The following is a 19,582-nucleotide window of genomic DNA, read 5'->3' on the forward strand; positions in this document are numbered from 1 at the left end:
GAGTCTACATGGAGGATGGATTTAAAACATTAACTTGAGGCAAGGATTTCGTTGTATAACATAAACACACTTTTAAAAAGTTATGTGGCCTTTCTTTATGGAGGACTTCATGGCTCTTTATTCCATCTCCCTCATCAGTTATATCAAACGTTAGGATGGAAAGGTTAAGACACGGCAATGTCTTATTTGAGGACCCCTCCCCAAATCCCTACTCCAGGCTTTCCCACAGCAATTTCAAAACCTTTTTCCTGGCACTTAACATATTCTTCCCTGCGTTTGCTTTTGACTGTACAGTACATAGGTTTTAGGTCTCCAGTCTGAAAACTGCACCACTAGATTTTACAGTTCCACAGGACTTAGTACAATGTCTTTGAAAAAAAATACTGCTTAAATAACTCTCAGATGTAAATGTATAATCCTTATCTCTTGATTGCCAGACCACATTCCCAATTGCCCAGATATCTCTACCTGGATGTCCTATAATTATCTCAAACTTAACCCAAATGGACCTGGGTACCTCTCCTCACCGCCAAACTAGTCATGCTTCCATTTCATATTTCAGTATTTTTCCAAACCCTGAGTCATCTTTGTTCACTCTCTACTACCGGCCATGAACACTCGGCTGCTAAATGCTGCACACATCTCTTCCATTTCTCTCTCTTTTCCATTACCCTAGTTTAAGTCCTGAAGCGATTCCCTACCTCTCCCTATTTCCCACAAAAGCTACATAATAGCTATCAGCATTACCGTGCTAAAGCAGAGGTGTGATCGCTGTAATTTCCCACCTTCAAGTAGCTGGAAACCCCACAAAGACGAGGATCATGCCCATTGAAATCCCGGCAGCATTCTCGCTCTCTTGTTCTACTGATGCTGACTGGATCACTGTACTTGCCAAGTACAGAATTTGTTTTTCTCCCCACTACTTGTGTTCTCTAGTTTCTCCACTAGATGGTGATGACGGTAGAACTGAGAGCTTTCTGCCCTGTGTTTCTAGGCCAGTGCCAGGCCCACTTGAGGCGCTCATTAACTATGACATGAACGAATGAAAGGCTGAGTGAATTGGTCCCTAGAAGCGGTCATCCTCTCTGCCAAGGCAGAGGGGAAGGGCCGGGAGGTGCACGTGGGATGAATGGGAACACAGTGATTGGCCTTTTTGGAGTTTTCTCTCTTTTTTAAAAACAGAATACATTACAGATGTTGAAAAGAGCACAAAAATCATAACTGTACGGCTTGGCTTGTTAATTTTTACAAATAAACACACCCTCGTGAATCCAGGACCTAGATCAAGAACCAGAACATTAACAGCACCCAGAAACCTCCCCGCGCCCTCTTCCACTGAGCGGCCCTTTCAACCCTTACAAAGCCGGAGGGCGCAACTCCTGGGTCCTGTGACCTTGGTGACCGACGCCCGGGACAAGTCAAAAAAGACCCAAAGGCGTGGAAAACGCTCCTCTTACCGACAAACTTGAAGCGACCCATGACTGCAGATGGGAGACCTCCCCGGAGGAAGCGGAAGTGGCCGCCGGCTGCTCCGCCCTTCCGGCTGGCGTTGTTCCGTCTGCTGCCGCAGGCCTACGGATTCCCGGCTGTCCCCGCGGCCGGGGAAGGTCAGCGCAGTCATGGCGTTATCGGCGTCGGGGGTCTACCTGACGCATCAGCAGAAGGTGTTGCGGCTTTATAAGCGGGCGCTGCGCCACCTGGAGTCGTGGTGCGTCCACAGGTAAGGGATGGGGACCCAGGACTTGGGGAGGTGACCCTGGGGGCCCCGTGGAGGTGGAGAGGCCACCGGGTACCGGGAGGTTCAAGGACTTCGGGACGGAATTGGTAGGTGGCCTCTCGCGCCACAGAATCCTGTCCTAGACCTGGGTTCGAATCCAGGCTTCGCCACCCATGGCAGGGAGATCTTGTAGAGTTGCTTATCGGGTCTGGGCCTCAGCTTTTTGTTTAGTGAAACGGACGGAGGACCAGCGCAGAGGGTCGCAGGAAGATTAAGTGAAATAAAGGAATGCGCCTAAAATTGTAATTGTCATGGGTCCAGCGCTCGCTAAATAATCGTTTTCTTCACGATCTTCTGCTTTCCAATATTAACAGCAGTAAGCTATGCGTTATTTTTTTTAGTCAGCAAAACTCTAGGAGTTAGGAATTATCTTAAGCTTATTTTACAGATAAGGAGGTAAGTACAGCTAGTAACTTTCTCAAGGTGATAGCGTTTGTAAGTGTCTGAGCCAGGGTTAAAATTTAGGTCTTACTCCAAAGCATCATCATTCGCCCACCGCTCCCATTAGCTTTTCTCTTTTTAGCTTCATCTAGTCCTTTTCATTACCTTTACATCTTTTTCACCTCTTACATAATTCTCTTTCCTTCTCTATCCATCTGAGACTAGTGTTAGAGCATAGTGTTAAAATCTGTAGATTTTAATAACCTAAATTCAATGCAGGGTGGGCTGACAACCCAAGATGTATGAGTGCCAGGCCTCTACTCCAGTCTTACAACTCCCCAAACCTATTTTATAAGAAGGGCTTCTGGGAAAAAACTCCATGGAAAATGGAGTAGGCCTGGAAGAATTGCAGAGGGTATCCTCGAAGCCCAGATTGCATGTATGCGACTATTAGAAAGTCACTGACATACTTCTCTTGATTTGGCAGGAAGATGGCCAAGTACAATGTGATGGGATTGTTAGTTTCTTCCTTGAGTTTTCCTTATTTATTTATTTGACAGAATTTGCAATTCAGATTCTATGCTCTTATGCTAAATATATAAATGTTAGTAATCAATTTTTGAGCTGCAGCAGCTCATGGATTAGTGGGGAAAATGAACATGTAAACAAATTGATGATGAAGGAAGTTGAGCCATCCAGGATTCAGGTATCCCAACACAAATGATAAATGTTTGAGGTGATGAATATCCAAATCACCCTGATTTGATCATTATACATTATATGGATGTATTAAAATATCACATGTACCCCATAAATAGGTACAATTATTATGTGTCCAAAAAAGTTAAACATGAAAAAAAAATTCAAGCAATACTGAACTACAGCTGGGAATACTAAAGTCCATAGTCCTAGAGGAAGATGATATAAACTAGCTACTATGACAGCTATGGCTCAGCATTTTTTAGATCTGACATTTTTTCTCAATCCTTGCCTTAATTTCTTCCTCCATTTGCCCTCATTGTGCTGTTCTCTATGGTTCCATCCTAGGCTTACTATGTTGCTGTATGTACTTTGGGCAGTCTCATTTAGTGCTGGGACTTGAGTCACCACCTGCGCTCAATTGTCTCTAGAGCTGTAGTTCAAATTGTTTGTTAGATCACCGACTGTTGGCCGGACATGGTGGCTCACGCCTGTAATCCCAGTACTTTGGGGGGCTGAGGCGGATGGATCACCTGAGGTCAGGAGTTCGAGAACAGCCTGGCCTACATGTGAAGCCCCATCTCTACTAAAAATACAAAAATTAGCCAGGTGTGGTGGTGGGTGCCTGTAATCCCATCTACTCGGGAGGCCGAGGCAGAAGAACCGCTTGAACCTGGGAGGCAGAGGTTGCAGTGAGGCAAGATCGCCCCATTGCATTCCAGCCTGGGCAACAAGAGTGAAACATTGTCTCAAAAAATAATAATAATAAAAAAAAATTGAAAAGATCACCAACTGTTCTCTCAAACTCAATTTATCTAAATTCTTTGAAATCAAACTTGTTTTCCTATCACTCCCCATTCTGACTCTTTTCCCAAATTCCCTGCCTCTGCTAATGGTATTATTAGTAATTTAGTTACTGAGCTTTAAGTCTCAGAATTGATCTCAAGTATTTGCTCCTTACTCCTTTGCCAATCACACACATACTCATACACCATGTATAATTCGACACTGGTTTTTGTAAATTCTCTTTCTAATATGATATTATTAACTGACATTATTGAACACTTGGGATGTACCAGGCACTTTTTAAGGTGTGTTTATCTTATTGAATGTTTACGAGAGACGGAGTTTCGCTCTTGTTGCCCAGGCTGGAGTGCAATGGCGCGATCTTGGCTCAGTACAACCTCCATCTTCCGGGTTCAAGCGCTTCTCCTGCCTCAGCCTCTCGAGTAGCTGGGATTATAGGCGCCCACCACCATGCCCGGCTAATTTTTGTATTTTTAGTAGAGACAGGGTTTTGCCATGTTGGCCAGGCTGGTCTTGAACTCCTGACCTCAGGTGACCCACCCACCTCAGCCTCCCAAAGTGCTGGAATTATAGGCATGAGCCACTGCACCTTGCCAGAAGACATTAACTTACCCCAGGTTACACAGCTAGTAGTGGCAGAGCTAAGATTCAGGCCTACACAGTCTGATTGGAGAACCTATTCTCATAACTTGGAAGTCTAAATGTCTCTAAATGTCTCTCCTGTCTCCTGTCACCATCACAGCTCTCTACTTTCAGGCCCTTGTCATCTGTGTCCTAGATTACTGTCAAAACCTCCTAGCTGATCTTTGCCCAGTTTCTTTAGAACTTGACTTTAACTTGCCTAAGGTTATGCAGCTAGTGTCAGAGTCAGGATACAAACCCAGCTCTGTATGAGCTAAGCAATACTGTTTCTGCCAAGTAACACCTTTCTTACTCATCTTTGTATCTCTGGAATTCAGCATAGTGACTAGCACAAGATAGAAGGAAATGGAAGTTGTCATTCAATGAATGTTGAATGATCCTACAGAGGTTATAACTTTTCTCTTCCTAATTCTCTTTTCTTTTTTGTTTAAATCCTCTTTCCATTGTTGGATGTAAGAGGAGAAAAATGGTTAGGGTATATATTTAATACATTATTTTTTGCTGCTGCTGTTTGGTGGGCTATAGAGGAAGCAGCCGTGATGATACGGCTGCTCCATTAGGAGGGTTGGGGGAGGTCCACTGCCCATCCAGAAGGTGTCAGGAGTGCAGCCTCCTGTCAGACAGCAACTCTGACCATGTGAGTAGGTAACATTTCTAATCTTCAAAATCATTTTGGTTTAAGAGACAAATACCGATACTTTGCTTGTTTGATGAGAGCCCGGTTTGAAGAACATAAGAATGAAAAGGATATGATGAAGGCCACCCAGCTGCTGAAGGAGGCTGAGGAAGAATTCTGGTACCGTCAGCATCCACAGCCGTACATCTTCCCTGACTCTCCTGGGGGCACCTCCTATGAGAGATACGAGTGCTACAAGGTAGGCGAGAATTATAATGATGACTGCCTTCTGAGAGATAGACTTTGTTTCTTCAGTCCCAGACCTCAGCCTTAGAAATCACTTGCCCTTCAAGGGGTAGCTAGGAGACTTCTTTCCTGACAGTTGTCAGACGCAGGCCTACCTCATTTTATTGCATTTTGTTTTATTGTGCTTGGCAGATACTGTATTTTTACAGATTGAAGGTTTGTGGCAACCCCGTGCTGAGCGAGTCTATGGGCACCATTTTTCCAACACCATGGGCTCACTTCCTATCTCTGTATCTCAGTTTGGCAATTTCTGCAAGATTTCAGACTTTTTTTTATTATCAGTCTATCTGTTGTGGTGAACTGTGATCAGTCACCGTCGATGTTACTATTGTCATTGTTTGGGGGTATAAAAACCATGCCCATATAAGACAGCAGACTTAATCCATAAATGTGTGTGTCCTGACTGTCACCGACCAGTAGTTCCTCTCCCTCTATCCCTCTCCTCAGGGCTCCCTATTCCCTAAGACACAGCAACACTGAAATTAGGACAATTAATGTCCGTACCATAGCCTCTAAGTGTTCAAGTGAAAGAAAGAGTTACATGTATCTCACTTTAAATCTGTTGCACATCTCTTACTTTAAATCAAAAGCTAGAAATGATTAAGCTGAGTGAGGAAGGTATGTTGAAAGCCAAGATGGGCAGAAAGCTAGGCCTTTTCTGCTGGTTAGCCAAGTTGTGAATGCAAAGGAAACTAAAGGTTTTTTAAGGAAATTAAAAGTGCTGCTCCAGTGAACACACAAATGATAAGTGAAACAGTCTCATTGCTGATACGGAGAACGTTTTAGTGGTTGGGACAAAAGATCAAACCAGCTACAACATTCCCTTAAGCCAAAGCCTAATCCAGAGCAAGTCTTTAACTCTTCATTTCTGTGAAGGCCGAGAGAGATGAGGAAGCTGCAGAAAAAAAGTTGGAAGCTAGTAGAGGTTGGTCCATGAGGTTTAAGGGAAAAAAGCCATCTCTGTAACACAGATGTGCAAGGTGAAGTAACAAGTGCTGATAGAAAAGCTGCAGCAAATTATTACACAAAAGCTGGCTAAGATAGTTGATGAACAACAGATTTTCAGTGGAGATGAAGTAGCCTTTTTTTGGAATAAGATACCATCTAGAACTTTTATACCTTGAGAGAAGTCAATGCCTGGCTTCAAAACTTCAAGGACAGGCTGACTTTCTTGTTAGGGGCTAATGCAGCTGGTGGTTTTAAGTTGAAGCCATTGTTCATTTGCCATTCTGAAAATCCTGGGGCCCTTAAGAATTCTGCTAAACCTACTCTGCCTGTGCCCTAGAAATGGAATAACAAAGCCTGAGTTACAGCAAATCTGTGTACAACATGGTTTACTGAATCTTTTACGGTTGAGACCTGCTACCATGTCTACTAACATAACATCCATTCTGCAGCCCATGGATCAAGGAGTAATTTCAACTTGCAAGTTTTATTATTTAAGAAATTTATTTTGCACAGTTATAGTTGACATAGATGTTGATTCCTCTGATGGATTTGGGCATAGTAAAATTTTCTGGAAAGAATTCACCATTCTAAATGCCATTAAGGATATTTATGATTCATGGGAAGAGATCAAAATGTCAGCTTTAATGGGGTTGGAAGAAGTTGATTCCAACCCTTGTGGATGACTTTGAAGGGCTCAAGACTTCAGCAGAGGAAGTAACTGCAGAAGTTGTGGAAATAGCAAGAGAGCCAGAATAGAAGTTGATCCTGAGGACATGACTGAATTGCTGTAATCTCATGATAAATCTTGAACAGATGAAGAGCTGCTTCTTATGGATGAATAAGAAAGTGGTTTCTTGAGATGGAGTCTTCTGGTGAAGATTTTGTGAACATTGATGAAATGGTAACAAAGTACATCAGCTTAGTTGATTAAGCAGCAGCAGGGTTTGAGAGGATTGACTCCAGTTTTGCAAGAAGTTCTTCCGTGGGTAAAATGCTATCAAATGGCATCACATGCTATAGAAGTGTTTGGTGAAAGGAAGAGTCAATTGATGTGGCAAACCTCATTGTTATTTTAGGAAATTGCCAAAGCCACTCCAGCCGTCGGCAAACATCACCCTGTTTAGTTACCAGCCATCAACATTGACACAATTCTCTCCACCAGTAAAAAGATTGATTTTCTGATGGCTCAGATGATTGTTGGAGTTTTTATCAATAATGTATTTCTTTTGTTTTTGTTTTGAAAACGGTCTCCCTCTGTTGCTCAGGCTGGAGTGCAGTAGCATGATCATAGCTCACTGTAGCCTTGACCCCCTGGGCTCAAGCAGTTCTCCTGTCTTAGCCAACCAAGTAGCTAAGAATACAGGTGCACACCACCACACCTAGCTAATTTATTTTATTTTTTGTAGAGATGGAGTCTTGCTATGTTGCCCAGGCTGGTCTCGAACTCCTACCCTCATAGAATCTCCCTACCTCAGCCTTCAAAGGGCTGGGAATAAAGGCAGGAGCCACCTCGCCCAACCAATAATGTATTTTTAAATTATGTACATTTTTTATGTATATTATGTGAGGTTTGCCACATCAATTGACTTTTCCTTTCACGAAATATTTCTATAGCATATGATGCCATTTGATAGCACTTTACCCACAGAAGAACTTCTTTCAAAATTGGAGTCGATCCTCTCAAACCCTGCCACTGCTTTTATCAACTAAGTTGTACTACTCAAAGTCCTTTGTTATTTAATCAATATTCACAAAATCTTCACCAGGAGACTCCATCTCAACAGACATCATAATGCTATCGGACACTTTATAGTATAGTATAAACATAACTTTTATATGCACTGGGAAACCAAAAACATTTTGTGACTTGCTTTCTTGTGATATTTGCTATATTGCAGCGGTGTGGATCCAAACCCACAGTATCTCCAAGGTGTGCCAGTACTGTTTTTTAGGTGTCAGTTTTCTCTGAGATGTCATTAAGAATTTCTACTTTCAGATTTAAGGTCGTACAGTATACTTTTTGCTATAACAAAGTTCATTGTAGACTTTAAAGTTAACCAACTTGGATTGATGCTTAATATTTCTGAGATACTCTAATTAAGAGTTCCAAGTAAGATAAGACTACTCTGGATATTTAGAGAAGGCAGGTAGGGGAGGAATGAAGCCAGTTCTCCTTGGACTGACGACGGTGCTATTTTTCAGCACTGTCTTTGACTCTAAGGCATTTGCCTTTATTATTGGTTCCTGCTTATCCTCTGCTGTTCCTTGCTTAGAGTTAGAAACAGTCTGGTAGTTGCAGTGGTTATAAAAATAAAAATGTACCTTGATCTTTGTCTTACATCTCCTGAGCAGGCCCTATCAGGGATAGGTAAGTGTGTCCTGTGGATTGATACCATGATTTCCTCTCCTGACAGGTCCCAGAATGGTGCTTAGATGACTGGCATCCTTCTGAGAAGGCAATGTATCCTGATTACTTTGCCAAGAGAGAACAGTGGAAGAAACTGCGGAGGGAAAGCTGGGAACGAGAGGTGCGTTCTACTTGTACTTCAATATTCCTTAGCTATGTAGATGGAGTCAAGTTTTGATCCCCACATGCAGAGGTCCAGATTCCAGACATGACAGTTACTCTGGGCCCTTACTTCTCAGATATACTGTGGTATCTAAGTGTATCAATTTAACATTTATAACCACCTTACAAGTAAGTTAAAGTGCATTCCCTGGTCTTTTTGGGTTTGTCTTTGATTTTGCTTCAGATCTCCTTCTCTTTAGTCCTTTGCCTGACTTTCTTGCCTTCTTGCCATACGGTCCCTTAACCTGCCTCTCCACTAGAGTCTTAGGCATTTTTCAGTCATGTTAGGATGGTCAGTTATAGTTTTAAAAGCTCAATCTTGCTGTAGTGTGAAGACTATATTGGAGAGGGAAAGAGAAGAAGCAGAGAGACCCTTCTAGGATTATTGCAAAAGTTTAGTCAAAAGGTTGTCATGATCAGCACCAGGGTGGATGAAGTGGATATGGAAAGAAATTTACTCAGGACATCATTTGGAGGGATGTGACGACTGACTGGATGTTGAGGGTGGGCAAGGGACAGGGAGGAATCAAGAATGGTTTCCGGGGCAGGGTGCAGTGGCTCACACCTGTAATCCCAGCGCTTTGGGAGGCCAAAGTGGGTGATAGCTTGAGGTCAGGAGTTCATGACCAACCTGACTAACATGGTGAAACCCCATCTCTACTAAAAGTACAAATAATTAGCTGGGCATGGTGGTGTACACGTGTAATCCCAGCTACTTGGGAGGCCAAGGCAGGAGAATTGCTTGAACCCAGGAGGTGGAGGTTGCAGTGAGCTGAGATTGCACCACTGTCCTCCAGCCTGGGTGACAGAGCAAGACTCCATCTCAAAAAAAAAAAAAAAAAAAAGAGAGAGAGAATGGTTTCTGGGTTTGAAGCTTCAACATCTGGAGTTTAGTGATGTTTATCAAGATAGGGAAGATTGGGGAAGTGGGCACAGGTGTCAGAGCAGCAATCGAGAATTCATTTTGGAAGGGTGAAGTTTGAGAATCCTGTGACATATCAAGTACAGATGTCAGAAGCCAGCTTTAGATGTGGAAATCTGGAACTCCCAGGAGAGATTTGGCCTAGACACAGAAACTTGGGAGTTTTCAGTTTTAAAAGCCATGGAGAGATGTATGGAATCTTTAGGAGAGAGTGTAGAGAAAGAAGAAAAGGAGAAAGGATTCTTTGTCCATTATAATTGGGCAAAAGATTATATATAAATTTGGGTTAGAAGTTTTGAAGATGACAGACTTGTGTAATAGCTTTTTTTTTTTTTTTTTTTTTTTTTTTTTTGTAGTGAAATAAGAGGAAAAGCCCAGAACGAGTGGGCGCAGCATGTTTGGAGAATATGTGATAGTCATGGGGAGAAGGTGTGATAGTCATGGGGAGAGGAGGAGCTTGCTGGAGAGTACTAGGATGGCCAGGTGGCAAAGGCCCATTTGAGGTTGGGAATAGTTAGTGAGTAATGACTCCGATTTGCTCCAGTGTCTTTTTTCTCTTTAGCAATACTAAGCTGTATGAGCACAGGCCTGAGGGTATGTGGTTCGGTTTGTATGTTGCTCAGAGAGAGTGACAAGGGATTTGAGGTTATTCGAGAGGAAGCTATTGTCGTGATGGAATCTAAGCTGGATTGACAAAAAACAAAGTTAAGCCGGGGGGCAGCTGCAGAGGGGGAGGGCCAAATTGGGAGGATCTGTGAAATGGTAGTCTCTCTGAGTTTCAAGGAGGCATTTAAACAAGTGAGTGGGAAAGGGAGAGTGTGGTTGGACAGTGGGGTATTTGAATTCATGATCTGGAAGTTGTGCTGGTTCTGGTGATAACACTAAGGATATTGACCTTTGCAAGCGTTTGGCCAAGGGTGACCCGAAGGAAGGGCACTGTGGCCAAAGCGGGCAGTGTTTTGCCAGGAATGTCTCACCGTTTAGAAGCTGGAAGTATATTCACGGTGAGCCACGGGTTCATTCTGCAACTGATCACTGGGATAACCTCAACAATTCCTCCTTTACATATGCCATCACTTCAGCATTATTAAGCAGCACATGTGACTGGAGGCCCAGGGCAGCCACAATCCAGAATGGGTTGTCCTCTGTTCGGACATCTATCTTGGCTTTAACTAGAACTGGAGGTAGTAGGGCAGCATCTGGCAGAACTGGGCGTATTTTTACATGTGATTTTGTGGTTTATTTTTGTCTTTGGTTGCTAGGAAGGGGGCTTACAAGGAACATCCCCAACATATTATGAACTAAGGTTTCTTAATGGTGCTTTTGGAGAACACTTAGCTGACACACAAAAATAAATGTTTTTCTGGTCAGTGAGTGGGGGACTGTGACAAGGAGAATTGGAATGATAGTTGTCATGTTTTCGTCTACAGAGTAAGAGGAGGTCCAGATAATCAGGTGATGAAAAGGGGTGGGGGGAAGAATAGGAGGGAGGAAGAATAGGGGTGGGGGGAAGAATAGGCTTTACTGTTTAGAAGAATGGGAAAACCCTTAAGGAGACTTTTCTGAAAGTGTGGGTATGAAAATCAAGCAGGTGTATGGGAAAAACACTTTTCAATATTGTGATCAGTGTGTCTTGTCAGTGACAGGCCATAGATATAAAGCTGACCCTTCGCTGCAGCAAACAGATTTTTAAAGTCCATTAGATTCCTTTGGTAATGATTCCTTCCTTGCCTCCTTCTAGGTTAAGCAGCTGCAGGAAGAAACGCCACCTGGTGGTCCTTTAACTGAAGCTTTGCCCCCTGCCCGAAAGGAAGGTGATTTGCCCCCACTGTGGTGGCATATTGTGACCAGACCCCGGGAGCGGCCCATATAGAGAGAGAGACCCCTCATCTTCCATACTTGCAAGTGAAATACTTTACACAACATGCACTTGCCCTAATAAAAAAAATCAATGAAATGGTCTCTGGTATGACTGGCGTTCTTCTAAGAATTACCGTGATGCCAAGTGACTGTGCCACTATCATTGTTTTATCAATTGTGCATGTGAAGAAAATAACGGGACATGTAGTCGGTCAGCTGTGTTCTCTGCAATAAATCACGGATAGCACATGTTACCAGTAAGGAAAAACTGAGGCAGAACCAGATTGAGGCAAATAAACTCTCAAGTCAAAAGCCTAATTAGCTGTGGTAATTAGAAGGAATAAACAAAGCCAAGAACAGAAATACTGAGGATTTAAAAATAACCTTTTTGGTTTTCTAAAGATTTCACTAATGGAATTTTAGTTTTTATTAGAACAACTCTCCCTAAGAAGTACATAGTCAGCAAATAAGCCTGGAATTTGTGGAGTTCCCTCAAGGGTGAAGGTTTGATGTTGGGGTTAAATGGTCCAATCTGGGATAAAACTTTGTGGTGCTTATTTTAGAAGCAGTTTTCCAGCTTTGCTTCTGCTACTGTAGCTTGGATTGTCTGTGCACTCAAAGGTAAGGGAGTAACAGAACTCCTTAAATGTTTCAGAAGCTTTGTTTGTTGTTCTTGTTTTTTAAAGATAAAGCAGTTTTTAAAACTTTCAACCCAAAACAGCTGCTTTTAGTTCTTGATACCTCATTAGATAGAACTGTTTTCAAATAGTTTCAGGCAACTAATGATCTTATAGCCATCACAAAAATATTTTGTCACTTTCTACGTAAGCTCTACTTGAGTCCCAGTCCATCTTCTAACATTTGACTAAGACCTCAAACTGAATTGTAACAAGACTTGAAATACATGACTTTTTTAATCTAGTGGTTCTTTATTTATAACGTAGGCTGAAGCAATTGTTACAATGTAGAAGGGAGACACAGTACACAATTGTTATTTATACAAGTTTAGAACAAAAAACTGCACAGGGAGAGGTCAACTCTCAGTACAAACTAGCAACTAAACCACAATAATTTACCGTTAGAAACGATTTATTTTTAGCTGTGACACTGCTTTTACAATATGCAAAAACACAAGCAGAACTACCCAAGGTGTGGCGTCACATTCTTTCTACATTGAATTTGGCAACATTTTATTTATTCAGATTATACTAACGTTTAAAAACTAAACAAGTGAAAAGCTGTACCAAGGTACAGTTACATCCATTTATTTCAAAGGTTTAAAATACCACTTTTATCTATTGTGATTACCTTGCAGCGATTTCTGCTTTTGCAAAAACCATCTCAAGCATCATATGCACAATGCATCAGCTACTTTTAGTCATCAAGATTGGTGGGCTAAACCACAGGCACTACTGTTGCTTATATTCTGTAAAAGGAGCTTGTTTTTCAAAGAAAAAAGCTTAAATAGTTTCTAATAATCATGCCTTTGCTTTAAAGCCGTAACATAAAACGTCCTTGAGCAATTGCAGCAGTGTTCAATGTTAATATATAGAACAATGACCATACGGCACGTTACTCTCACATCCAATGCAGTTAAGTGTTAAAGCATAAGATTAGGTAATTGAGGGTTAGAGCCAACAGGAATCTGCAGGGTGTATGAGACCCACCAAGCTCCTCCTCTTCCTTGAGAGGGTTAGGTCAGAAATGTGCCCTGTTAACTGACCTGACTGCTAAGGGACTTGCTTGCTTTCTTAAACACTATTGTCTTCAAATGTGATCCCTTTAAATCTACAAATCTCTGTTGGTTTTAGGGTATGGGCATTATAACAAATTTAACTTTCATTTAAAAAAGAAAAGACAAATCCTTTCCAAAAAACATTACCCAGAATACAAAAAAGGACAGTATAGTGGTCAGATTCCCAGTGACAATAACCAAATCCTCCTCTCTTCAATGTTTACTGTGAAGCCAGTTAACTGCCATTTATTTGAAAGAAGAAAAGAAAAACAAGCCCCCAGACTGGTAAACACATTGGCAAGTTGCTTGCTAGACTCCAAGCTGGCTACCCTTGTCAAATCCGTTCGAGTTTTTTCAAAATATTTGGGCTTTTTAACGCACCCAGCCTGCTGGGCACAGTTAAGTAAAAGGCATTTACTATAATCTAGGAATTCCCTGCTATCATTTTTAAATGTTTTCACATTTTTTAAAACTGCCTTACCCTTTTGGATGTATTTGGATTCCATGAAGGTGAGTACAATCAACGAGAAACTGAAGTGGGGGCTTCTACGACTGCCCAGCGGCAGCAGCATGCATGGGGCTGGAGGTGGGTGCTGTGTGCAGTCCAGAGGAATCGTGGGAGAAAGGAAGTCCTTAAACACCCTACAGAAACAAACACTGCAATCCAGTATGGCTTATTCGGATGCATTTACCATGAAGCTACTAGAAGAAATTCAACCTACGAGGCTACTCTTAAATGTAACAGGATCGGCTATGTTGACGGTGTGCCCCTCCCATGGCCCTCCCCCCAATCCCAACACAGTCTACCATTTCCAGATTTACTTCACTCTGAATATTGCTCATCAATTGTTACTCCTGCTCTTTTCATCTAGAACATAGTATATTTAAATGAGGATTTTACCTCTTAGCCATTTAGTTTGTACATTAAAATAACTTGCCTTTGCTTCTAAAGAGCTAGACTACTACAATGCCTCTACAAAAGCTTGTGGGGGAAGAAAAAGAAGAGTGAAGTATAGTAAATCCTTTTCTAAAATTAACTACTTTGTGGTTCCCCTGCCCCAACCCCCACCCTTATGCATTTAAAATTTTACAAAGACTTGTAAAAAAGTTAAATGGAATTTGGCACCTTCAGAAAAATCAAAAGGGAAACTAAGATTAAAATGTGCAGAAAGAAAATTGTCAATATTTACAAATTAAAAGATCAAGATTATGTCAGTTACATAGGTTGGTTTTAATTCTTATCTAAAGGTGTCGAGTACTTTCAAAAGAGCTATATTCCGAGTTGCCTACAAAATCTTTTGTTTTATTATAGATTGGAATGGATCAAGACAAACTAGGTTTTATTAATGAAACAGTTCATTGCCGACTGGCGTGTTTCTTGTGAGCCTAAGAGAAGCGAGGGGCCGAGCGATCATTTGTTGTGGTCTTCTTCAGTTTCACGCCCCTTCGGATGGCGTTCAGCATGTCTTCTCCTTGTGGAGTATCCCTTGGGCTCAGGTCTGCAGGGTCACTCTCTGGAATCCGGCCTGGGGAGACAGTGGCACTTGGGGGATCCCGTTCCTGGTCTTCGGCTTCACTTTCTGGAATTGCCTGTCTGTGCTCCTCAGGGATACTGGGCTTCGGGCCTGGAAGTGGAGGGTTAACGGAAGCTTGGCCGCTCCACATTGAGGAGGGCATGCTGGTGACACCTTGGGGGCCCTCACCCACAGATGGTGATTCAGGGCTGTGCTCCCCCCGCTCTTCTGGCCCATCTGGAGGGGCTGGCAACATCCCTGGGAGGTCTGGGACGGTTGGGGTCTTGACAGGGATCACGGGCGTCTTGATGGGGATGGGACCAGCTCCAATGGTTCCCCGGCGGACAGAAGGCTTGGTGGAAGGGGTCCGTCGGATAGTTGCAACCCCTGGAGTGACCATAGCAGGTCCCAGGGTGGTGGGGAGGCCAGCAGTTGAGGCTGGACGCTTGGCCTGGAACATCCGTCGGTAGGACTGGCTGATGTCGCTGTTTCTTGGAATGGTGGAGGACTTGTCGAACTCCTGTTGATCTGCCTCCTGGTCACCACTTACAGAGAAATAATCATAATCTGAAACTGATTATAGGATTTGATTAGACATATTCAAGACAGCAGCTTTGCTTTTTGATTCTTCTGTGCTGGGAGGACAAAAGGCACGCAAGGCAGGGTACAAGCACAGAGTCTCATCCCAAGCTTCCCCCAGGCTTCTCTACCATCTTCAGAAAGCCTCACCAACTACGAGCTCCCTGGCAGGGATCTTTGCTTTGTTCACTGATGTGTCCCCAGTACCTAGAACGGTGCTGGACATGGTAGGCACTCAAATATCGTCAATGGGGAAGAAGGTAAAGCTGCTAGGCTGCAGCGAAGCTCCCCCCAAGCATCTCTGGGAGGGATAAGGGGGATGAAAGCAGACAAATTCTCCAGTCCAGAATTCAACATGAAGATCAGACAGACTAGCCTAGGCGATAACATCTCCCTGATGATTAACTGGAGAGGCGAGGGCTAGACAAAGAACAAAGCTACTGACAGTGAGTCCCTGACAACAAGGGACAAAGACAGTTTCCATCAGTGTGACGTGCTCACTTCCTTGTAAGACCGATCTCAGGATGATGTGGGAGCTTACAGATTAAACAGCTCACAGCACTGATTCTGAACCGCCGTACTGTTGACCATTTGGGCTAGATAGTTCTTTGTTATGGAGGACATGGTGGGGAGGGGCTGTGCTGTGTATTCCAGGATGTTTAAGCAGTATCCCTGCCCTGTGCCTACTAGGTGCCAGTAGTACCCCTTCAGTTGTGACAACCAGAAATGTCTACAGTCATTGCCAAATATGCCCTGGGGAAGAAAATCACCCTCCAATAAGACTTACTGTCTTAGCGGTTTTGAATGATGAATGGCATAGCTTTTGGTCAATTATCATAGATATTCCAGCTGTTAGATTTTCATCTTGCCTGACTTGTGTGTGCAGTGGACATGAGGATGAGGGAAGCAGGTCTGATAGAGGATTTGGCTGGAATAGGTTAAGAACTTGAGCATTACACTCTAACACACAGGTTCAAACTCCAGTTCTGCTACTTACTGGTTGTGTGAATATGAGCAAGTTATTGAACCTTAATTTCCACTTCTGTAAAACAGGGATAAAAATACCTACCCCATAAGTGGCTGTAAAGATTAAATGGGAAAATAACCATAAAGTGTGTAGTGCAAAGTGCTAAAACAAAAATGAAGCTATTCCTTTGAGACAGGGTCTCGTTTTGTTGCCCGGGCTGGAGTGCAGTGGTGCAGTCGTGGATCAAGCAATCCTTGCACCTCAGCCTCCAGAGTAGCTGGGATCACAGGTGTGTGCCACCACACCTGGCTAATTTTTGCATTTTCTGTAGAGACAAGGGTTTCGCCTTGTTTCCCAGGCTGGTCTCAAACTTCTGCAGCTCAAGCAATCTGCTTGCCTCACAGTCCCAAAATGTTGGGATTACAGCGTAAGCCACTGTGCCCGGCCTGAAGCTGTTCTTACTACAGCATGTCTCCATTCAAATTGGAGACTTGTGTATGATGCTGCAAAACGCAAAAAGCTGTGAAAGTCCAGACCCCTTTCTTACATAGCAGCTACCTGACAACTACAGATGAGCTCCCCAAAGCATTCCCAGATGATGAGAACGATCCTGACGCCTGTTAGTTAGCCAGTGGCGAGGCTGTGGTTAAAATGGACCAGCAGTTTTCTGACTCCTCACCTGGTGCTGCTCAGAAAGCCTAAGTGCGTACCCCAGGCTGCCTCGTACCTTGGGAAGGGATGGTGTCCTCAGAGCAGCAGGGGGTGGTTGTCTGGGTGCTGTAGCCGCTGGAGCACTGAAGCGAGTCCCGGCTGCTCCTCTGGGTGTCCAGCTGCAGGCCCCGAGACAGGGCCAGGGCCAGCTCCTCACAAGCCTCCATCTCCTCGCCAGGCTGCAGGTTGGAGGAGAGAGATACATAGGTTGCTTCGGGGAGGCCTCAATGTCACTCCTGTTCTGCCCCCATGAGCGCCACACGCCTATGGGCCCAAGGGGCTCCTGACTTGCTTGGGTCCCACTCTGACCCTAGAAAGCTCTGCCTCTCTCATTCCCACACAAGGCTTCTTCCCAGGGACTCTGCGGTAGGGCGGGAAGTCAGGGAATGCTGCCCAGGTCCCTCCAGCTGCAAGGCTGCCTCGGCCCCCAAGTTGCTGGCCAGAATATGATCCCCAGCCAAGCTGAGGCGGCCCCAACCAAATATTGAGAACAAGAGCGTCACCCTGGTGGCAGCCGACACAGTCATGCTCCGTGGTCTCTGAGCCTCCTCGGCGGCTGCAGGTGGGCCACTGGCAGTAGTGGGTCCTCCCCCGTTGGGGTCTGGTTCTCGCTTCTCTTTGCGGCGCTGCAGGGTGTTCACCAGAGGCTGGTCATAGGGCCCTGGCTTAGCCCAGTCCTACGCAGAACAAGTGCGGTCAGGAGCCAGGGCCTCTGCCTCCACTGGAGGGCTGCAGGGACCCCATAGACAGCTCCCCAGAGAAGGCAGCTGGGCCCCTAAAGGGGAGCCTCCGGCTGGGACAAGCCACAGGTCCTCTGCCTGCCCTCTCCAGGCTCTAAAGGGCAAGGAATGGAAAACCCTTTGGGAGCCCCCTGTGTACCTCCCTTTTCCTCATCTCTGCCCAAAGATTAAAAACCCGCACCCACCAGGCGGCAGCAGGAGACCGAGCAGCCACCTAACGGGTGACCAGTGTAAGCTAAGGGGACCCGCCAGTGGACAGCGCACCCTGCTTCTCCTGTCTGAAGGGACCGTCGCTCCTTAACCCGGATGACTTCCAGTTAGGGAACAGCCACCAACGAGCACTAAAGCAACATCAGCCCCTCCCTCCATTCCCAGGAAACCAGCCTCAAAGGGCATGGCAGGCTCCCTGCCGTCTCAAGCCCTCAGAAGGAAAGGAAGGCACCCAGGGGCCGTAGAAAGATTCTGAGGAGTCTTGAGAGGTCCACACAGCCTGTGAGGGCTAAAGTCAAAACTGGCTTAAAATGCTGGCAGCCGAGGGGCCTCCTTTTCAAATTAGGGTCCTCCTCTCAAAAGAGAGCACATTATTCTCCTGGAGGAGCATTGATCGGACTTGCTAGGGGATCATTTTCAAAGTTTGTCTTTATATTAAAGCAAACATGTTTGAACACTCAAGACCAAAACTAAAGTCTGCAAGTACTGTTAAGTTCAACATGATCATCCCAAACCTGCTTTGGGTTGTGGTTCTGTTACCACAGCCCAGCAGGGAGCTCATCAGGGAAAATGGGAAACATGGCCAGAAGGAAAGTCCCCCGCGCCGGACCCCCTAGAAGCTCTGATCATGCTGACACCCTCAGGTGGCCCCTGGGAGGGATCAACCCACAGATTTCAACTTGATGCAAAACTGGGCCTTTCAACTTGGGACTGCCGCTGCCTGCGATGCACACTGCGCTGCCGTCTATCAGGGGTTGACCAGAGTCCCCTGAAGGAAAACCCTGAGCCCCAGCTACCTGTGGAAATTGCTGTCTTAGAGCTGCCGGCTGCTTTCTGGTTCTCCCCCAGGGGGAGCTTCCTGAGGGAGGGGCATTATGGGGAAGAAGGCAGAGTGTGAAAGAAAGGGGGTGAGGGGAGAGTCGGGGTGAGGGGAGAGTCGGGGTGAGGTGGGGTGGAACAGAAGAGGGGTGAGCACAGAGGCAATGACAGGGGGAGAGGAGGAGGGGGAGAGACACAAACCTTCCAGCTAGGGATCTGAGATGACGGGAACATGCCGGGCCCAATGGTGTAATAATGAGCGTAGTCTGGAAGGTGGACAGAGGTGACCCGAGGGAGCAGGCGGGAGGCAGGCAGGCAATGAGGGAAAAGGCCTGCACCCGCGGGCCCCACGTGGGACTCACTTGATAAACTATAGTGAGAAAACCCGTTAGACAACTGGAAACAAACAAAAAGGGGGGAAAAGGAAAAAAAATTAATATAACAGGATGAGTGCGGAGATACAAAATGGCATTGACATTCAAGGGAGGGGAAACCTGAATATTTATAAGTAAAACAAAGGGGCTCCGCTGCTCACGGATGATCCGTGATGCAGGAGAAAAGCGCCAGGGTGCAAAGAATGCACATCAATTTGACACCGAATAAGCATCTATGTTTGACCTACGTTTTAGAAGTTTGGGAATTGATCAGTGCCCTCAATTTGTGGCCTTCTCAATAGTTTTTGATTAAGTAACTAACGAAGCCTCATTTCATGGTGATAATGATTTGCTCATTTCATTATGCAAATTTAAAAATTCCAAAGCATCTTCAAATCAATCTGTT

At 44.6% G+C, this 19,582-nt stretch overlaps 3 protein-coding genes across 11 annotated transcripts in view; 1 reads left to right on the top strand and 2 right to left on the bottom strand.

Annotated features, from left to right (window-relative positions):
• The window catches only part of TATDN1 (TatD DNase domain containing 1), a 48,008-nt gene extending 46,468 nt beyond the window's left edge, over positions 1–1,540 (bottom strand). For 2 of the 6 annotated variants that reach the window (XM_073018343.1, XM_008001498.3), the window contains exon 1: positions 1,458–1,540. Coding sequence is in view for 1 of the 6 variants with exons in the window: in XM_008001498.3 (XP_007999689.1) it covers positions 1,458–1,479 (22 nt within the window). In the remaining 5 variants the exon portion in view is untranslated. Of the gene's footprint in view, positions 1–747; positions 1,400–1,457 lie in introns of those variants that run through there. The other 4 variants (XM_008001502.3, XM_008001501.3, XM_038000166.2 and 1 more) reach the window with 3 other exon arrangements.
• On the top strand, positions 1,527–11,624 carry NDUFB9 (NADH:ubiquinone oxidoreductase subunit B9). Its single transcript, XM_008001494.3, has 4 exons — positions 1,527–1,720; positions 4,989–5,181; positions 8,591–8,704; positions 11,409–11,624. The coding sequence occupies exons 1-4, from the start codon at positions 1,620–1,622 to the stop codon at positions 11,538–11,540; spliced, it is 540 nt and encodes a 179-aa protein (XP_007999685.2). The 5' UTR covers positions 1,527–1,619; the 3' UTR covers positions 11,541–11,624.
• Positions 11,625–12,428: 804 nt separating this feature from the next.
• MTSS1 (MTSS I-BAR domain containing 1) overlaps positions 12,429–19,582 on the bottom strand; it is a 183,274-nt gene continuing 176,120 nt past the window's right edge. For 2 of the 4 annotated variants that reach the window (XM_008001506.3, XM_073018341.1), the window contains 4 exons: positions 19,004–19,198; positions 17,537–17,710; positions 17,050–17,212; positions 12,429–15,349 (listed from right to left, as the gene is read on the bottom strand). In XM_008001506.3, coding sequence (XP_007999697.1) covers positions 14,649–15,349; positions 17,050–17,212; positions 17,537–17,710; positions 19,004–19,198 — 1,233 coding nt within the window. In that variant the 3' untranslated portion in view covers positions 12,429–14,648. The remainder of the gene's footprint in view (positions 15,350–17,049; positions 17,213–17,536; positions 17,711–19,003; positions 19,199–19,582) is intronic. The other 2 variants (XM_038000164.2, XM_008001508.3) reach the window with 1 other exon arrangement.

Source organism: Chlorocebus sabaeus, chromosome 8 (assembly GCF_047675955.1).
Source record: "Chlorocebus sabaeus isolate Y175 chromosome 8, mChlSab1.0.hap1, whole genome shotgun sequence".
In the NCBI taxonomy this organism is placed as follows: Eukaryota; Metazoa; Chordata; class Mammalia; order Primates; family Cercopithecidae; genus Chlorocebus; species Chlorocebus sabaeus.